The 16,654-nt window shown below is 31.6% G+C and overlaps 1 protein-coding gene across 2 annotated transcripts in view; it reads left to right on the plus strand.

Moving 5' to 3' along the window:
* The first annotated feature begins 72 nt into the window (after window positions 1-72).
* The window catches only part of LOC127738938 (RCC1 and BTB domain-containing protein 1-like), a 34,019-nt gene continuing 17,437 nt past the window's right edge, over window positions 73-16,654 (plus strand). For both annotated transcript variants that reach the window (XM_052250437.1, XM_052250439.1), the window contains exons 1-9: window positions 73-161; window positions 4,655-4,921; window positions 7,837-7,944; window positions 8,197-8,363; window positions 9,163-9,253; window positions 11,045-11,112; window positions 12,609-12,716; window positions 13,596-13,735; window positions 14,031-14,221. In XM_052250437.1, the coding sequence (XP_052106397.1) occupies window positions 4,753-4,921; window positions 7,837-7,944; window positions 8,197-8,363; window positions 9,163-9,253; window positions 11,045-11,112; window positions 12,609-12,716; window positions 13,596-13,735; window positions 14,031-14,221 (1,042 nt within the window). In that variant the 5' untranslated portion in view covers window positions 73-161; window positions 4,655-4,752. The remainder of the gene's footprint in view (window positions 162-4,654; window positions 4,922-7,836; window positions 7,945-8,196; window positions 8,364-9,162; window positions 9,254-11,044; window positions 11,113-12,608; window positions 12,717-13,595; window positions 13,736-14,030; window positions 14,222-16,654) is intronic.

Genomic DNA, 16,654 nt, shown 5'->3' on the forward strand with positions numbered 1-16,654 from the left:
ATTCGATGTTATTTTCGGAACATCCAATCAACACTCAATTAACAAAAACCTGCCATTTATCTGGTTCCCAGTTGAAAAGAGAAAAGGGTATCAGTCTGATCTCAATTTAGCTTGTTTACATTTAGACGTACTCATACATGTCTGGTAAAAACTTTATAAATGTAGGTACATGTGTGACATAAAAGGTGCTCCCCAACTCAGAATATTTTTGAGTTCTTATAATTTATGACCCAGGCACTAGACATTCTATCAATATTAAAAAATAGGGGCATTGCCAATGGGAAGAACTATATAATTTGTCTTATATAATTTCAGTTATTGACAATTTTCATCTCATTGCCTCTTTTTTATTAACTATGATTTAACATTGATAGAATTTCTAATGCATGTGGATGTATGTAAACTTGTCTTTTATTTTGGACCTGTATTAGCAAAATCACATTGAATCATAGATAAATAAAAGAAGAATGTGTATGAGGACATGAATGCACCCCCCCCCCCCCCCCTTAAGCTTGCTTTTTAAACAAAAATTGAAAGGAAGGAAAGACAGAATGACGGACGGTCAAGGGTAACACTTAATGCCCCCTTTCACCTTCGGTGGGGGCATAAAAATCTAAAGAGGACAAAGACAAGCTGTACAATTAAGTCAATAGGTAATCAGTCTATAATAGAAACAGATCAAGCACAAGCATCAGCAACTTAATTTATCATAACTTAACTAGTATAGAAATACAACATACATGTTACAAAATACTAATATCATACTTGTATATAAATTTATGCCAACAAAAACCAACAGGAAGCTCCAATAGTACTAGATCTACAGGGTTCTTGTTAAGACGCGTATACGCAAAAAAATCAAGCTGGAGGCGTCATTTTTTAAACCCGTGAGTCCTCGTTGTATCCCCTTTGTCCCAAACACATCGTTTTTCCAAGAAGATTCATGATCGTCGCGTTGTTTTGACAGGAAACTATACAGGAAGTCGATGTTGAAAAATTATGTAATGCATAGATGAATATTTTTGTTGACTGATAACTATTTTTTTAAATTAAACGTATATAATTCTGTTCAAACTGATTAAAAAACATGATAAATATTAAATAGTTAGCGATTTTTTTTAAATTTACGAGTATTTGAAAAGATTTAATATTTCCACGTGTTGAACATCCCGTATTTATGAATTGAACCAAAAAAAGTAAAAAATTTTGAGAACTTGAAATGAAATGATATAATATTTCATAACTGTTGCTACTATGCATAAAATAGATCATGGAACAAAGTTGATTTGAAATTTTACGGATAAGAATTATTCTACTGGTCTTCGAATGATTTAACATTTTTCTCGTATTGTGCATGTTGAACATTGCGATCGTAAACAAGGTGAAAAATGTTTTGAATGACGATTAAAAAATGATTAAAGAATAATTACTATTTAGCCAAGCTCAATATTTTGAACAGTGTTCACTTTAGATTTGCTTGTTTTTATGTACATGAAATGCATGCATCTCTTTTTATTGTGTAAACAAATTATACTGATGTATCAAGGGATTTGTAATAAGAATATTTATTTAATTTATTGCCCTGTATTGAAAACTATTATATATTTAACCTGTAAATGGCTGTTTTTGGGGGCTATGTTCAAACATTGGTCTACTATCTTTCTACCTCCTTTTAGGTTTGCCTTTAATTTTGATACATGTATTGATAAAAATTATGACTTGAAAAGGAATAGTTGTAGGATGCCATTATAGGGTTATTTAATTTTTCAGTTGTTATTCTGGTGTCCAAAGTTGGATTGATTGATTGATTGACGTTTATTTAACACCACTTTCAGTACTGTTGTGCTATTTCGTGATCACATGTTGGTGATATAATAAAAACTACCGATCAAACATGCATCGTTTTAGTTTTATTTCATCATATTATAAGACACAAAAAATTACACGCATCCTGGACTCATCAAAATCTATTGGGACTCACCATTTCTAAAAGTGATGAAGTCCCAGGACTCACCATGAAAAATTCCTAGTGAGAACCCTGGATCAAGACATCATACATACCTATTACAGCCTGCAATGAAAGATTAAAAGGGAATTTTCCTGTGTAAAAACTGTTGAGTACTGGAACAAACTGCCTCTGCATATCGCATCAGCAGAGTCCCTTGAGAAATTCAAGTCTCATGTGACCTATGCCGCTAAGTAATCAATTTAACAAACAAAAAAAAAAGATTTAATCGTGCAATTTGCCAGAATATTCATCATGTTGAATGTCAATTTCAATTTTGTTGTTGATAAATTCTCAGCCTATTATGAATCCTTTCCAAAGATGGATGGAATAATATAATTGGTTGCTACATATAACACTAATTTTCAAATTATTTTGTCTCCCAGTAATTTAGGGGAATCAATCCTCCCTTGTCTTTCAATTGATTAATTTATACATACTTCATAGACAATTATAGTTTATTGAACCCTCAGCCAGAACACAGTCACTAGTCAGTGAATAGAATCATCTCAGATACATTATATGATGTTATCTAAAAATAAAAGGTACATTGTAGCACTCTTAAGAGAAATGCAGAGTGATTTCTCCTGATGTCACCAGACTTTTCGTGACCAAATGATCTATCTTTATAATTTATATACATGTTCACACAATATCAATATTCTTCAGTACAGCTATTTGATGTATACCACTTACATGTATTTTATGCAATTTATATATATTTTGTTAAATGTTATTTAGAATTAATAAGTGTAGATAAAGAATTAATAGTGACATATTACATGTATATTATATTATATGGCCTAAAATTTGAATTACATCTGATGAAAGATTTTTGACATTTTTTAAACAATTAAGTGTCTACTTCAGTTGATTCAATTAAGTTGTGTGAAAGATTTGAACTGTTTTGGTCATTAAAGATGCTCAAATTGAAGTTTACATGTGAAAAATCTATCAAATATGCCATAAAACATCACCTTTCAGATGGTTTTTGTCAAAATGTAAATGGCCGCATTTGTGTTCAGTCTCAACCTTTATATATGTTATGTATTATCATCAAATACAACATATACTTAAATATTAAGACTAAACACAAGTGTGGCCACTTCCTTTTAAGGCCAAAACTGTCTAAAAATTAGCACAAATGTTAAAATTATGAAGATTTCAGTAATTTTGCATGAATGAATGATGCATGTGCATTGTATTGTCAAAAACAGTCCATATTTATGTAACAAAAGTAATCTGCTTTCTGATAAATAGCCAAAAGTTTACATTTTTGACAAATTTATAAAATGCTTTATTCTGGGGCCAAAATTGGGTCTTACCATGCTTACTGGGTCTATGCCCTTTAGGCCAATTATAGACAAATTTTGATTTTATTTGGTCAACGTTGGTCAGTACAGAAAAATAAAGCTTGTAAAGAATTACAACTTTTATTTTAAATGGCATGAATGGTGCATATTGCAAAGAAATTATATCAGTTTATTATTGTTTTATAGTGATAAAACTTAAGGATTGTATAGCAATGCAGTCAACATTTCAGTAATACAATACTGAATAGATCTAGTAACACACTAAAAAGCAGACTATTTTTACAGTAGAAATAAATTAGTTGATCATGATATTTAATTAAATACAACATCCCATGCAGTGTGTCCTTATTATATATGTATTTGATACAAGTTTTTTTTCATTACTAGGAGTTTATTTTTTTGTGCAGCCAAATTAATCAATTGATATAAAAATAAGGAGATGTGGTAAGATTGCCAATGAGACAACTATCCGTCAGAGTTCAAATGAAGTAAATGCAAACAGTTATAGGCAACTGTACGGCCTTCAACATTGAGAACAACCCTTACCGTATAGTCTGCCATAAAATGCCCTGACATGAAAAATGTGTAACAATTCAATTGAGAAAACTAACAGCCTAATTTATAACAACACAATTGATGAAAAACACATATGACAGACAAGAACCAACAACAAAAACTGAATTACAGCATGTACAGGCTCCTGACTTGGATTGGTTTTTCAATGAGAAATTTGAAGTTCCCACTGAATAAACTCCACAGAGAACAATAGCTATTGTTTTTATTCAATGGAACAGTTCCCTTTGCAAAAAATGAGTATCCAGGTTAACACAAACTGTTTCTGGGGAAAGATTTTATTTCCTTCACAATAAGCTTAAGAACATGACTAATCATCTCATGCATGCATATGTCATATGAATATTTATCAGCAAACCACATGAAATAAGAATATTTTCATCAAATTTAGAGATAAAAAGAACACTGAGAATGCTTTTCCCACTCATCATTATGCCTTGTTTTAAGTCATTTTTGGAAAGATCGGAACAATTTAAAAAAATGTTTTCATAAGGCACTACCCTAACCAAACAGAATGTAGCCAGGTTTGCCACTAAATCTTTACACCTTAAAATAAAGTTCCCAATGTTCTCATGTCTGTGTTTACTATCACAGATGAACTATGAACATTTTGGCTATATCTTTAGAGTAGTTCATTCAAGAATTGGTAATACCTTAATATGATTTGTATTAGACATACAAATCTTCCAATCGTTCCTCCAGAGATTTTGATCACTTTGATTTTGTAAAGTACATTAATTTATATTTTCTATTATTATTTCAGGTGCAGTTGTTGACTTCAATATGACATGCAAAATGTAGACGGCTGAAAATTTCATTCACACTACTTCCTAAGGCTAAGACCAAGCAAATTCCTTCACCATGCTAGATGTTAGTAAATGGCCAATGTTTAGTGTGCTAGATCAAAGTGAAGTTCAGGCTATAAAGAAAATCTGTGTATTTGGTAGTTCTGGTAATGAAGCTGTCTATATCAATGAAGATGATGATGTGTATGCTATTGGATCTAACTGTAGTAGCTGTCTTGGTCTAGGTTAGTTCTCTTGACTGAAACAGATATGAAGCTTATATGGCTGCTGTCATTTTTTTTACCAAAAAAGGCATTTACAAAACTAGTTTAAGAGAGGGATAAACAATAGTGGTGATATTTCAATCATCTTAAGCCTGTCAGAATCAAGTGTTAAAATTGTTCTAAGCTGATAGTTATTTACAGTGTTTGTATTTGATTTCATGTTAAGGGTTAATGTTGTAAAATGTTTTGTTCTTAGTTAATCAAAACACACATAAAAGCCATGTTATTGATACAAGACTCCCAATAAATATTTTATTTTCTTTAATAAATAAATTTGGTGTATTTACTGTTCTGATTGGTTAAAAGTATTACCTTTATTTTCAATGTTGTCAATTTTTATGGCGACACGCCCACTCTGACGTTGTGTATTCATACGCCAACATATGTGTACGTTGTTATTGTTAATATAAATAATATAAAAAGCTCTTTGAGCCTTATTTTTTGATAGAAATTTATTTATAATGAATGACAATAATTTATTTTGAATTTATTGGACCATAAAATTAATTTTTGACTCTTCACATTTTACATAGTCCGCTTCGCGGATTATTCAATGTGAAGAGTCAAAAATTAATTTTATGGTTCAATAAATTCAAAATAAATAACAGTCATTCATTAAATAAAATCTATCTTTTAAAATTTATTACACCATGTACACAATAAATCTTATTTTCTTTTGGTATTAATAGAAATGTCTTCACTTGAAATGCTGTTTTTTGACACTACATGTAACCAGAAGTCCATTACTAGACGAAGTGTGCAACCCGCTATATAGTAAGGCGATCACGTTGTCCCCGTACTTCCAACTGTGATTGAAACGGGATTTGAGCGAGATTGCTATTAATAGTAACTAAAATCAATGGCCAAATTTTTTGCGATGCATTCTGGGTAGAGATAATTTATGCAAAACACCCTATAACTTAATAAGCACACTGTTGAAAATAATGTTTGACCATCGACGTGTTAATGAATAGCAGATCCTAGCATATTATATCAGTGTCATGAGTCATTATGATGGTTTTAATATTAAATGATAAATATGTTTGTATAATTTATCAATTTAAAAACTACAATTATAATCGTAGAAAAATTGTCAGACGAAATAAAAAGGCTCACTTCTAAATACAATAAACGTTTGGTTTTAGAGTTATTTGTGAAAAAATTGCCATTAAAAAGTTGGCAAGGAAAAATTAGGTCGGAAATTGTGTATCCATATACAGTACAAGTTACACTGGATTAGGAATGAGTTTAATAGGAATAAAAATTCTATTATATTTATTTTAAGAATATATGTTACGAATTACAAATTTCAAGAAATAAGTTTTTTTAAAAGATACACGGGAATTCTGCAGATATAACCATTTTTAGCAAAATTAACAAATTGTACCCTCAATTTTGAAAAAAAGAGGGGAAATTTAATTGTATATCCTTTCTTCAATTTCGCCGGAATATCTTTGATCCTGCGTAACTGAGATCTTGACGGTAATACCACCTCGGATGACGGTGTGGACGAACAAAGGTTATCATTTCAGTCAGATATTATTACATTATCCGTTAAAATACATGTAAAAAATGCCGTTCACAACACGTGCGTTTGGCATATAAATTTTATTTAAAATTGTAGGACAAGTTAACGTTGCGATCACGATCTTTGTAAACAAATGAGTAATAAATATATATTCTTTATGTAAGTATACTTCATACAGAAATATGACGAAGTCTTACTTCAAAAACCTATAGCTGTTGTTTAAATTGTTTAAATACTAAATCAATCTCAAGGGTTAAGTTCGACCGTAAAGAAATAAAGTAATCCCTGGAATTGTCCGGTTCCAACAGTAGAACTCTTTCTTACAAGTGTGGGATGTATATATTAATAGCAGCCGCATCAGGTCGGATTAGGGACTTTAAATCCAGTACCTCGAGTATTCAGTTTTAATGTTACGATCTCTGATGTTAAATATAACACTTGCGACAACTCTTTGGTGGGATATGCATGACATATTTGCAACTGAACGTAAAGCTAGCAACACACAATAAATCAAAACTTTAATCCTCATGATCTACAGATGTCTTCAGTCTTGTGAGTATAAAACAAAAAAAGGACTATTACACGTTGCAACACTGACTCACGTATACATCTTATGATGGTGAACGTAATGACGGACAGACAGGAGAAGAGTGTCTCTTAATTTAAAATAGCTAAAAAACAAGAGACTTTTGCAATTCGAAATTGTTTCGAAGTCATCTGAAGCAACAAATGGTCGGATATTTTTGACAAATGTATTTCGGTAAAAGCGAAGAAAAAACTCTGTCTTTTGCTTGTTCGTTACCATATATATAGCTTCCTTGATGCCGTAAGTAACCAAGACACAATTCGTCAACACAACGTTCTATTTAAAAAAAGAGGCAATTATGACTATATTTTGACAAAAACAACTATAATTATCTTTGAAATAGACGATACATTTTTAGTCCGACATTAGGCAGATTTTATAGTTTTCATTTGCCTTTGCGCGATGAAAAATGGTACCAATGTATTTGTTTATAAAATTTTATATCATTTTCTTGATGTTGAATTAAAATGAAGTTAAATAACTGGCAATAAGAAACTACTGCACTAAATCGGCTCACTTCATTTACAACAAACTGATAATTAATGAAACACTCAAGGAAACTAATTAACAGCTATCTGTTTGATGATAATATTTGTACCCATGATTCCATAGTTATAAAACGAGATTTGGGAAGACCACCTATGGGGCTTTCCACTGATAATGGGGACATCGTGATTGCCTTACTATATAGTACAGCTTGCACACTTCGTCTAGTAATGGACTTCTGATGTAACTAAATGTAATGATTTTATGTTATTACAGGAGATTCACACAGTAGTTTTGAACCCAGAAAAATTGAGGTTTTATGTAAGAAGAAAATTATAGACATTGCCTTTGGAAGTGGGCCTCACGTTTTAGCAGTTTCAAGTGGTAAGTCGCAATTAAAAAAATATCTTTAGGATGTCACTGAATTTTTAACATATTTTGTTGAATATAATCAAGTCCAATTTTTAGAAACAGTATATATGTGTACCAGAGATTTTTGTGTGTGTGTGTGTTTGATTAGTTTAAAGAAATTATGATTTTCCTATTGAAGAGATTGATGAAGTATTGTTTTAGTCAACATTTATATTGGGACAAACTTTATTTCAGACTTGATTCACTTCTTTACCCTAATTTCAGATGGTGAGATATATAGTTGGGGACACAATGGATACTGTCAGCTGGGTAATGGAGGTTCAACACAGGGACTGAGTCCTTCATTGATTAATACTAATGTCCTTGGGAAGAAAGTGACAAAGGTGGCATGTGGCAGTCATCATTCTATGGCTTTAACACAGGATGGTGAGGTAGGAGACAGTCCAGAAATGGAATATTGAAATTTTCCTATTCATGGAAATAAAAGTAATACAGCTTTTGATACATTATAAATTGCTTCACTATTTCTAATGGGAATGTGTTCTTATCTCAGATGGAAATTCACTGCCAACCAATATCAATGGAGCCATTCGAGTAAATCTTAGAGTTAGTACAATGTCTACTGACCAGCAACCCAGCAACACATGAAAAAAGAACATCCAATTAGATTTAGACAAAGTACAATAATAATAATATGAATAATTTACTGAGAAATTTGAAATATTGATGAATATTTATTTATGAGGGAAACAAAAAATTGAGGATTTATTTGGTTGAAACATATCACTAAGGATGAGGAATTTTGTCATATATTTTGGCTTTTTATTCAAACTATGATAATGTCTCATATTAGCAACTCCACATTTTATACAGAACGTAACCAAATGCAATAAATATATCATATTGTACTATTAATAGTGCAAATAAAGCTTCAAAGTAGTGACATCTTCTGTGACAAAAATATGTCTCGCAGTTTTTCATTTGCTATACCATAAGGTTTGATTGCATGTACTTCAGTGAATATTTTAACTTGTCATCAATTTAACAATCTATTTGACACAATATTCACCAATATTCATGCGATGACCCTGTTATACTAACATGTTTGATAAAAAAAAATCATTATTTCAATGTGATTTTACATTTGCTGTCAAGAAAATATTAATAAAGCATCTTCACAACTAGTTTCTTCTTTATATGACTTATATACCATTATTCCTTTTCTTACAGATATATGCTTGGGGTCAGAATAATTGTGGACAGGTTGGTTCAGGAACAACAACTAATCAACCTACACCGAAAAAAGTCATGGCCGTTATAGGTATAGTAATTTATTGTTTGTTTTTCACAGTCAAGTTCTCCTGTTGTATAAATATGAATTTCTTGCTTTTGAAACCAGTTCCAACTTTCTTTAACTTAGATACTTGCAATTGGTATTAAGTTTCAAGTGAGTTTTCAGTTTGAAATACTTTTTTAATTGAAAAAAACTTGATTTATTATCACCCATCACTTCTTTACCATTATTACCATTACTGGTAAATTCATTATGAACCATAATCCAATACATTTTTAGCCAACAATATTTTGTATACCTCAATTTAAACATTCCATACAAAGCAAGGCTTCCAAAACGGTCATATATTCCGGACAATTGTATAATGTCCGGTAAAAGTCTGGCTGGGCAAAGCATGAAACGGTCATCTACTTTTTAGTTTTCAAGGCTTTCTTAAGAGATGGTCATTTTAACATAATTCGCGATCTTTTTGACCCAACCCTTTGCCTTTAACAGCCACACATTTCCGGTCATAAAAGTGACATGATCATTAAGTACTATCAAAACAACCCCTACTTTAATACCTTCTCATTTTAATCAAGGCTAATTAGTTGTCGAAAAGCTGAAATTTACCTGTTCAGGTGACAGGTAAACTATTTTGAACCGGACATTGATCGGTCTATTCAAAGTTATTTCCTTACATTTCAGCGGTTTGCATCTAATTAATTTAGCCAAAAAGATTTAAATTATCAGAAATACGTTTACAAATATGATTTGATGAAAAAATTAAAAAGGTGAAAATGAAAAATCGTCATAACCACGTTGTTTGAATCAGAGACATGTCTCTGTTTGAACTAGTACACGTGTGCACAGGTGTGAAATTTAATTAAGCATCCTAATTTCTTCAAAAAATGCTTAAATTGTCATTGATACCTTTATCGTTTATTTCGAATATTTTCTTGAAGAAATAACGTAGAAAGAGCTACGTACACTCATTCATGCTTTGCAAACGTACACGGAATTTACGTATCCGTCTCTGGTCCATGTTTTACCATTGTCAAGATAACATCCGGTATAAGATTTTAACGAATGTAAAGTTTTTGACAACGTTATTTTGCACAAATAAAGAGTCTAAGGCAGATATAAGTACGCTGATGTTGCACACTTCGAATGATGCACTGCCAATTTAACAGTTTACGTCAGAACTTCGAATTTGAATCAAAGAAAGTCTAATATTGTTTTTTTTTTAATGTCAATCATTGGGATGGCCAACTCAGCAACTGAATACCATAATTGCCTTTTGTTTATTTAGTCTTAAGGGATTAAAATCGGGATAATATATAAAATGTCCGGCTGGCTAAAAATAATTTTGGAAGCCCTGATACAAAGGCAGACTACATTATTTATGTTTTGATGCAAATGTTGTATTATTTGATTTAATATAATTAAATTTTACTGGGGATATATCATACAGTCAAAGAAAGACATAAATCAACAATATTGTTGAATTTGAACCTGTTACTAAATTCATAATTTAAACTGAAAAAAAACTAATTGTTATTGTGATACTGGGAAATTTTCTTATAGGTTGGTTTATATTTGTCAACAAAAGAAAAGTTGGTCAAATTGAAAAAAGTGATAAAGAAATACTTCAGATTTTGACTTTCTGTTAAAGCATGTAGAATTTTCAAGTTCAACAACCCAAAGTTGTCTCATTTGTTGATTTCCAAATCTGTAAATAAAAGTGTGTACACATATTCAGTGAGAAAGTTTTATTAATTCTCTTTTGTGCACAATATTTTAATTCAAGTCATTCAAAGTAATAATGTATTTTAATAGGTTCTAAAATGGCCATATCTATAGCTTGCGGACAGACTTCATCAATGTGTTTAATGGAAAATGGTGAGGTATGAACACTTGACTTATAAATACTTTTTATACGCCTGTTTACGGGACGTATTATGGTATACCGTTGTCCGTCTGTCCGTCTGTCCGTCCGTCCGTCTGTCCGTCTGTCCGTCCGTCGTCAACATGTCGGACATTAACTCAAAAACGCTTTAACCAATTTGCATAAAACTTTGGTGAATTGTTTATATCTATTGACGTGAGCTCCCTTTCATTTTTTATAAATTTTAGATTTTACATTTCCGAGTTATGGGGTTTTATTCATTAAAAAAAGGGGGATTTTCCAGTTTTCGGACAATAACTCGAGAATGCTTTCACCAACTTGCAAGAAATTGTGGTGAATTGTTTATATCTATTGACATGAGCTCCCTTTTGATTTTTATATATTTTAGATTTTACATTTCCGATTTACAGGGTTTTATTCATAAAAAAAAGGGGGATTTTCCAGTTTTCAGACAAAAAATCAACAATGCTTTCAGCAGTTCTTATGAAACTTTGGTGAATTGTTTACATCTATTGATGTAAGCTCGTTTAGAATTTTATAAATTTTACATTTTACATTTCTGAGTTATGGGGTTTTATTCATTAAAAAAGGGGGGATTTTCCAGTTTTTGGACAATAACTCAAAAATGCTGTCAGAAATTCTCATGAAACTATTTGAATTATTTATATCTATTGATGTAAGCTCCTTTTACATTTTCATAAATTTTTAATATGACATTGAGAATAAATTGAACTTTAATTGTTTATAGTCTGACAACAGATTTACTAAGTATTGCGCAACAGCACAGTGTATTGCACAACAGCAAGAAATCTTTAATTGAATATAAATTCAATTCATATAACCAGTTTAAAGTTTTTTGACTACATTTATTCAGAAACCTATAATATGTTAAGTATTTAATACAATCCAAATTCAGACCTGTATCAAACTTGAATATTGTGTCCATTTTTGTCCCAACTGTTCAGGGTTGGACCTTTGCGGGCGTATCCAGCTGCGCTCAGCGAAGCAGTTTATTCATGCTGTCAGTGAAGTTTCACTTAAAGATAAGAATAAATAATAAAAAAATTTCAGATGTAGTGCAACCTGCAAGACAGTTATAATCAAACTGTAAAATATGAAATAGAAATTTTTTTTCCCGCATCCCACATCAGTGAACAAAAAACAACATTTAGCTTTAAATAATGCATTGAAGACCTTTCAGCATCTGCCGAGATGAAAAAAAGAAAGAAAAAACCTTAAGGATACAGTTTGATTTTATGATGAAAGGGCAACAGTTTGGTATTATTTTCAATACATTTCTTGATTTTTAAAACTATATATGCTGTCCAGCTCCCGTTGTAATATTTGCTATATATTACATGTACTACTATTAAAGTAAAATAAACTTCACAAAAAAGAGCTTTTGGACAAAGCACTTTACATTTAGATATAATTTAAGCATCCTTTTAGCTGTTTATTACATATAACAACTCTATGTTTAATCTTTAATTGCAGGTATATGGCTGGGGCTATAATGGGAATGGACAACTAGGACTGGGTAATAATGTCAATCAACCAAATCCTTGCAGAGTACAACAGCTTCAAGGAATTATAATTAGTCAGGTTTGTTTCTATTATGGGACTTTATTGATTAAGTTGAAATGGATTTATTCTGTAAAACTTTGCAGATATAACCTAGAAGTATTTGATTATGCCTTTTGGGTCCATTGTTCAAAAGTATGCTTACTTCCTATATGAGGAACCAAAAAGTATACTAAACTCTGTTGATATAAAACAAAGTGTTCAAAATTAGTGGCAAAATAAGAAAACACTTATTATATCATAGGTCTTATCATATCAACCAAACTAAACACATGTAACATCTTATTACTGATTCAGACACTCTTATTTGCACAACAATTCTTACTTATGTTGTCATTATATGATATTCTTTTTAAACCTCTGAAAAATATCAAAACATAGCACATCTGAAAATATCAAGTTAGCACAAAATAATATTACATCTTGAACCCCACACAAGTGAAAAAGGAGGCAATTAAAAACTCTTAGCCAAACTAGAAAATAGTATTCAAAATCACGAAGACAAATTCTGTACTTAGAAGTTATAGTTATGAGGTGATACTAAGACTGTGTCAGATCTGCTGGGAAGAGATTGTTTACTGAGATAAAGACGCATTGTTAATGAATCGGGTATAACCATAGACTTCTTTCAGACTTTAACATCATGATTTTAGAAAACAGATGTTATACATTTGTATTTCCATATAATTTATCTTAACTATGTAAATTTTGAATGATGCAAGTTCACTGTAAAAGTAGTTCAGTCTTCAATTTAGAATTCATTGAAATTGTTTTACTAATATGTTTTAAATACTGAAGTTAAAATTTTGAATGAGATATTTGATGTGATGCGATTTGACTAGATATTGTTTTTGTTTTTTTTTTAAATTTTATTCATTGAATCATATTTTTTATTTTCAGCTTGTATGTGGCTATGCTCATACACTTGCATTGTCAGATGAAGGAACATTATACACGTGGGGAGCCAATTCTTACGGTCAGTTGGGAACAGGGAACAAGGCTAATCAAGTTTCACCTATAAAAGTTATGGCCAATGAGAGGTATACATTAAATAATATTAGCCCAGCCTACAAAGGTTTAACAACACTCTCTATAGTCAATAATCCAAATTAAAAGTGACGAGTAATAGTTTCTGAGGAAATCATTTGTTCATGCATAGGTCAGTTCAATCTGAAATTATCACAAGCTTTTGAAAATTGTTTGGTATTGAGATTAATACTGCTGAGACAAAACAATATTAATTCATGTAATTTTCCTTAGATTCTTCTTCTATTCCTCCTGTTGAATCTGCCATGTTCTAAGTTCTTGTCTATTTAACATGAAAATTATTTTTAGGGTAGTGGAGATAGCTGCCAGTCATTATGCCCACATATCAGCAGCCATGACAGAAACAGGCCAAGTTTACATGTGGGGGCAATGCAGAGGACAGTCAATAACATCATTATACCCAACCAAATTCTCCAGTACAGATGAAGTGTTTGCATCTTTCTCTTCTCCTCCTGTTACATGGAGAACTTATTCCATCGGTAAGAATTGACAGGCAAATACATCTTTCTCATCTCCTCCTGTTACATGGAGAACTTATTCCATTGGTAAGAATTGACAGGCAAATACATCTTTCTCTTCTCCTCCTGTTACATGGAGAACTTATTCCATTGGTAAGAATTGACAGGCAAATACATCTTTCTCTTCTCCTCCTGTTACATGGAGAACTTATTCCATTGGTAAGAATTGACAGGCAAATACATTTTTCTCTTCTCCTCCTGTTACATGGAGAACTTATTCCATTGGTAAGAATTGACAGGCAAAAATGTATGCTGATAATTTTATAACTTCATAAAAGTGTTGTCAAATTAAACATTTTGACCTAAATGCATGGGTACTCAAACAATCTCTCAACTGATTAACCTGTTAACTTGTATTAAAGTTGTTGTTCAAAGACAATGTTTGCCGTATTTTTTTCATGATTTCCTGGCACCACCCCTCACTCCTTAAAATTTTGGTTGAAAGGTAAAGAATAGGTTTTATAAAGAATAGGGTTTATAAAGAATATTTTAGTAAAAGTATTTTGGGCGATAGTGGGGCGTTAATTTTTCAGAAAACTGTCAAATTATGCAAAAAATCAGATTTAAAGAAATTCACCTACATTTATGAAGTCACAAATACATCACTAATGGTGCAATTAGTGAAAATCTTCGTTATTTGAACAATTGGACATTTTTATACGACCGCAAAAATATTGGTATGACGTCGTCGTCGTCGTCCTAAGACACATTGGTTTTCGCACAATAACTTTAGTTAAAGTGAATGGATCTCTATGAAATTTTACCATAAGGTTCAATACCACAAAAAGAAGGTTGGGATTGATTTTTGAGGTTATGGTACCAAAAGTTAAGGAATTAGGGGCCAAAAATAAGCATTTTGTAATTAGGGGCCAAAAATAAGCATTTTGTAACTTCCAGACAATTACTTGTGTGTTAGTGTATGGATCTCTCTGACATTGTACTACAAGGTTCCATATCACAAAGGGAATGCTGAGATTGATTTTGGGGGTAATTGCATCAAAATTTTAGGAATTAGGGGCCAAAAAGGGGCAAAAAACAAGCATTTTTCTAGTTTCATGAAAATAACTTGTGTGTAAGTGTATGGATCTTTCTGAAATTGTACTACAAGGTTCCATATCATAAAGGGAAAGCTGGCATTGAGTTTGGGGGTAATTGCTTCAAAATATTAGGAATAAGGGGCCAAAAAGGGGCTAAAAATAAGCATTTTCTAGTTTCCAGAAAATAACTTGTGTTCAAGTGTATGGATCTCTCTGAAATTGTACTGCAAGGTACCATACGACAAAGGGAAAGCTGGGATTGATTTTGGGGGTAATTGCCTTAAAATATTAGGAATTAGGGGCCTAAAAGGGGCAAAAAAACAAGCATTTTTCTAGTTTCAGGACAATAACTTGTGTGTAAGTGTATGGATCTTTATGAAATTGTACTACAAGGTTCCATATCACAAAGGGAAAGCTGGGTTTGAGTTTGGGGGTAATTGCCCTAAATGTTTAGGAATTTGGGGCCAAAAAGGGGCCAAAAAACAAGCATTTTTACAGTTTCCAGACAATAACTTGTGTTCAAGTGTATGGATCTCTCTGAAATTGTACTGCAAAGTACCATACCACAAAGGGAAGGCTGGGATTGAGTTTGGGGGTGATGAATCATAAGGGGGTTCAAAAAATTTGGGGGGGGATTTTTTTTTCATTTTTTTTTTTCTTTAAAATTTTCCATTTTAAGTTGGTTATTTTTGATTTATATATAAAAGCAAATAATAATGATATGGTTTGATTTCATCAAAAATTGAAATATTGGGGTTCTTTGATATGCTGAATTTAACCATGTATTTAGATTCTTAATTTTTGGTCCCATTTGCAAATTGGTCTACATTAAGGTCCAAATGGTCCAAAATGAAACTTAGTTTGATTTTAACAAAAATCGAATTTTTGGGGTTCTTTGATATGCTGAATCTAACCGTGTATGTATTTAGTTTTTGAATATTGGACCATAATAGGTAAATTAAAATTTTTTAAGTTCTTAGACCACATTCATTCTGTGTTAGAAACCGATGCTGTGTCAAATATTTAATCACAATCCAAATTCAGAGCTGTATCAAGCTTGAATGTTTTGTCCATACTTGCCCCAACTGTTCAGGGTTCGACCTCTGCAGTCGTATCAAGCTGCACCCAGCAGAGCATTTTATTGCATACGTTTTCATAGAATTTCACAACATTATCACAGTAAAAATTTTGCAGGATTATGAGTTAGTGAATCAATGACTTTCATCAAAAGCAGGTCAACTTGACCATATCTAACATTAGATCTAGCTATAGGTTTATTTAATTGTGTATAACAGCATTTTTGCTTCCAGATCAAGGAACAGAGAAAGCCTGTTATTGTAGATCACACTATATTTTT

Source organism: Mytilus californianus, unplaced genomic scaffold (genome assembly GCF_021869535.1).
Source record: "Mytilus californianus isolate M0D057914Y unplaced genomic scaffold, xbMytCali1.0.p SCAF_4, whole genome shotgun sequence".
In the NCBI taxonomy this organism is placed as follows: Eukaryota; Metazoa; Mollusca; class Bivalvia; order Mytilida; family Mytilidae; genus Mytilus; species Mytilus californianus.